At 39.9% G+C, this 4,884-nt stretch overlaps 1 protein-coding gene across 1 annotated transcript in view; it reads left to right on the forward strand.

Annotated features, from left to right (window-relative positions):
- Positions 1 to 290: 290 nt before the first annotated feature.
- The window catches only part of LOC107285624 (RE1-silencing transcription factor-like), a gene marked incomplete at its 3' end in the record, with an annotated part of 11,524 nt that continues 6,930 nt past the window's right edge, over positions 291 to 4,884 (forward strand). Inside the window, exons 1-2 of the mRNA XM_015813833.1 lie at positions 291 to 362; positions 3,121 to 4,037. Of these exons, the coding sequence (XP_015669319.1) occupies positions 3,131 to 4,037 (907 nt within the window). The remainder of the gene's footprint in view (positions 363 to 3,120; positions 4,038 to 4,884) is intronic.

A 4,884-nucleotide genomic window follows, 5' to 3' on the forward strand; every position in this document is an offset into this window, starting at 1 on the left:
GGCGGAGTGGGTGGAGTGAGCGGGTGGGGAAAGCCGAGCCCAGCAGGCGGGGAGGGCTGGCGAGCTACGGGGCCTCTCAGGAAGGAAGCCCCTGGAGGAGCCCCAGAGGAAAGGTCTCCCTCTTGCCGGGGAGGCTTGCCACCCCGGCTCCCCCTCTCTCCCCACGGGCCGTTATTTCCTTGCTCTGCTGGAAGAAGGGAAGGAAGTTTGGCGGGGAGGAGCCGCCTCGGTTTGTCGTCTCCCGTGCTGAGAGTTGCCGAGGAGGCCGCAGCAGCAGCAGCAGCAGCAGCAGCAGCCGCCCTGCTTGGAGCTGGACAGCGATTTCTCGCCGTCCCCGCTTTCGGGCCCCTTCGCCGTGAGTGGTAGGTTGAGGGTGGGGGGTGACCTTGGGCTCTGCGTCCTGCACGGATGGAGAAGCCGAGAGGCGTTTTGGCACGGTCGCCGTCGCCGCCTCGGCCCCTTGGAGCAGTGAGTGGGCCTCGACCGTCTTCTTTCCCCCGCCACGCTTTCCTTGGAAAGTGGAAGCCGCCGCTTTCCCACGAAGGCAGATCCATGCTCCGCTCCTTTCTCGACTTCCGGAGCGGGGGAGCCCTCTTGATCTCCTCGACCCACGCCCTCCACCTCGTATGCGATGGGGGGGGGTCGAGGAAGAGTCGAAGAAGATTCTTGGTTCAGGGTTAGGGGTTGAGTGGATGGTTCTCGGGGTTTTTTTTGCGGGGTGGGGAAGCAACAAGGCAGGAGCTTCGATCGCCAATTCCCCCATTTTCTTAGGTCGGGAGCTGCTTCAGGAGGGAAGGAAAAAGGTCCCACCCGCTTTCGCTGCCGCCTTGGGGGAGGGCGGGCGAGAGAGAAACTTGGGCGAATCTTCTTCGTCTTCGGTGACTTTTCTGGGAGCCCACTAGAAAGTTGTAGAGGAACTGGAACTTTGGGAGGAGGGTTTAAAGCAAAAAAAAAAAAAAAAAGGAGGAAAGGAAAAGCGGTAGATGATGCATCTACCGCGAGCGGAGGAGGCCTTGAGTTTGCTGAGTTTGAATCTCTGGTGCAGGCAAGAGTTTTGCAAAGAGAACTGTGCTTTGTGCTCCTACTTGGTATTTGAGAAAATGGCCGAATGCCTATTTCTGGAATGTAACAGCCGCCGCTGCCGATGGTTGGCTGGGCTGGCAATATACATACATTTAGTAAGGGGCTTTTTAAAGTGCAAACTTTTGGACGTTTATTTGTGTCCCTAACCTTGTGATTCGTTTATATATTTACAGAAAAAACAACCCATGGTGGGGCTTCAAATCAGTTCTATATAGAATCAGACTGAAGGCCCAAAAGGTTGATGCTCTAATTAATTAATGATTCATTCTGTCTTTTGAAAACTTTAAAATTGAAATATAGTTTTCTTCCTCTGCTAAGAAGCAATTTCAGATATAGATCTGAGAATTACGTACTGATCTTTTTATGTTTAGACCAGAGAAAGCAAGCATAAGTAAATTAAAATTACCCCATGCTATTAGTTTAATTTTAAGACTGAATAGCCCACCCAGCAGCCTTAGGAGTGGAGTAACAAGGGTCCATGTATTTAATTAGAATTTTACCAAGTACATACTGGTTTAAATTTTTGAAAATAAATTGAGCAAATACAATGATCAAATATTCTTATTGCCATGGATTCCTACATATTGTAATAGGAATATAGTAATGTAGTCTGGAAACATTACTTTTCAATCATTTCATAATGACTGTGATCATATAACATGGTGCACAACAAGCTAATGTGACACATTTTAACTTAGTATTTTGTGCAAACTCTGCCTGAATTGTTTGTTAATGGTTCAGTGAGTTGTCCAACCGCAGAAAATTAGATTAATTCCATAAAATGTTGTGCAGACATAGTCAATGGCTATGAGGTTTTGTTTTTGTTTTAGCTTAACCTAGCATGGTATGCAGGCAAGGCCATTATGGTTTGTGCAACAAATATAGTTAAAAATTCTAGTTTAGCATATGTGAACTCAGTGTTTTAAAAAGTCACATAGGGCCTTATTTCCAATTATATTCCTTAAAATCTAATTTCAGTCACAACATATAGTGCATAATAAATACATTTTTACACCTTAATACAGACCTTCTCAAATTTGTCCATGTGAGCTGATAATTGTATTAATTAGGTTATTAACTACAATGAGTAAAATACAGAGCAGTTAACTTGCCTGATAGAAAGTAGCCTGATAGAACTTATGAACAGGCATGATTCAAGATAAGTGAAGAAAAGTGAAGAATCACAGTTAACAAATGGACATCCTCTTTAACTGGCTCTTCTCTATGACCTTTATTAACCATGTGTTTGGATTATTTATTCATTCTCTCCCAGCAGAGTTTTTTTGCAATTGTAGTTTGAGGTATTCCTATATATTTGAAATGTAGATACATCTGTGCAGGAACATGCATGCATTTAGCTCAAGTGTCTTAGGTTTCTATTTAATGGAAATAGCCTTAATTTGGATTAGATGTCAATGACAGCCATACTGTGTTTTTTGTTATGTGCAAAAGAAGGCAGTAAGTATACTATGGTTTATTATCAAATTTCACCTCAAAAATATAGTTTGTTAATTTACAAATTGTGACTTGGTTTAGTATTATATTTGAAGAGGCACACATGTTTTGTTTTTAGTTCCTGAGTTTTTATGAATTGTTTTGTAATAAGTTCTCGTCAAATTGCAAGGTGCAAGGAAATAGTAATTGAAAACTTGACACAAGATTAGTCAAACAATATATGTTTACTTTGCTAGTTTAAATGGATCTTGCTTCTGGCTTGTTCATCCACTTGCGATTAAAGCAGTTTATTTGGTACTGCAAATTAGATCTGTTTTAAGGAGTTAACGAATTACTCTGTATCTTACAAAAAAGGAGTGATCAACTTTGTGTGATCCTATATAATTTACTGAAAAAGATGATTTCAGTACTGTATGCAACTAATCAGCTTGACTAAGAGAAATTTAGTTTGATTTGCCAATAACATTGCAGTCTTAATTTAATTGTCCTTACTATATTGCCTGAATTATTTTTTTGCTTTGTAGAATTTATATAATTTCTCTATAGAAAATGAAATTTACTCAGATTTCTTTTCTTTAACAGAATTCTTGTTATGGCAATGCAAGTATTGGGGCAATCTGGTGGCAACAGCCTATTTTCTAGCAATACTAACCTTAACATGGCACTGCCAAATGACATGTATGACTTTTCTGAACTTTCCAAAGCTGAACTGGCAGCACCTCAACTTATTATGCTGGCAAATGTGGCTCTGACAGGAGAAGTTAATGGCAACTGTTGTGATTATATGGTTGATGAAGAAAGGCAAATGGCTGAACTGACAACGGTGGGTAACACCAATTTTTCAGACAGTGATGGAGAAGGAATAGATGATTCACAAGGAACAGAGAATGACCCTGAAGGAATAGAAGATATGGATATAGACCTTATCTCTCCTGAAGTTCATAATGCAGAAACAACTGGACTATCGGAGTCTACTGTTCCTCACTCTTGCAATCAAGAAAAAGTCTTTTCATTGGAAGCGCCAGATGCTGCGGAGAGCATAGATGACAAATGTAAGGGTTTGAAGAACAAACCATTTCGTTGCAAGCCATGCCAGTATGAGGCAGAGTCTGAGAAAGAGTTTGTCCATCATATTCGGGTACACAGTGCCAAAAGATTCATTGTAGAAGAAAAAGCTGAGAAACATGGTCAGGTTAAAGAAACTGACTCTAGCACTACAGAGGAGGTTGATTTTTCTAAGGGGCCTATAAGATGTGATCGCTGTGGCTATAACACTAACAGGTATGATCATTATCTGGCTCACTTGAAGCACCACAACAAAGCAGGAGAAAATGAGAGAGTCTACAAATGCACTATCTGTACATATACAACAGTCAGTGAATATCATTGGAAAAAGCATCTACGAAATCATTTTCCACGAAAAGTATATACATGCTCACAGTGCTCCTACTTTTCAGATCGGAAGAATAACTATGTGCAGCATATTCGAACTCATACAGGTATGTGTTGCACCTTAGTTTTTAAATTTTTAAAGTCTGTTAATTATAATGAGTTGGTGCCAAATTGGCTTGTGTTTGTGCTTGTGCATCATAAAATAAATTTTAATGTAAAGGTTTAACATTTCATTATTTGAAATGTGTGGTCAATTTTAAACATCATATAGTGATTCTTACTGATATGTTGTTAATGAATAAAAATAATAAAGCAATTGAATAGATTATTTTTGCAATATTCACTCCATCAAACTAACAGCACTCCAGATCTGCTTTATAGATTGAACCCTTTGGAGCAGATTCGAAGGTGATCGATGGAAAAAGGGATATCTCCCATTGTGAATGGAAGCGATTCCAATACATAATGTAGGGAAAATAAAATTGTGCACCTACCAGGCATACTGTGTTCCTACTGAAAGTTATATAATACATTTCAGAACCACTTTGTTCTGGAACAGTCTTTCAATTTAATGCAGTATAACTATTCCAGAGCAGGCAATTTATATAATATTTATTGTTCATACTCTAGTTTAGTACATTCTTAATGTAAAATGTTATTTTGGTTTCTAAATTAGAGGATATTTATGATTGGACCAACTTAAGAAAAACATTTGCAACAGCTGTAAACTAAATGGGATGTTCTGAAAAATTAAAGTGGTAGTCTTGGCAGTGTGATTGAAACCTTGCTTCCTTTTGTATATGTGTTTTCACATCCTTGTACAAATAGATGGAGCTTTGGTTGCATCACTGCTCCTGTCATCTTGACATTTTGGACTACCTCCATGGATGCCACTATTGTAAACTTCCAGAAGTATTAAAACGGAAAAAGATGGATATATTGAATTAAGCTTTG

Source organism: Protobothrops mucrosquamatus, unplaced genomic scaffold, assembly GCF_001527695.2.
Source record: "Protobothrops mucrosquamatus isolate PMUCROS unplaced genomic scaffold, P.Mucros_1.0 scaffold199, whole genome shotgun sequence".
Taxonomy (NCBI): domain Eukaryota; kingdom Metazoa; phylum Chordata; class Lepidosauria; order Squamata; family Viperidae; genus Protobothrops; species Protobothrops mucrosquamatus.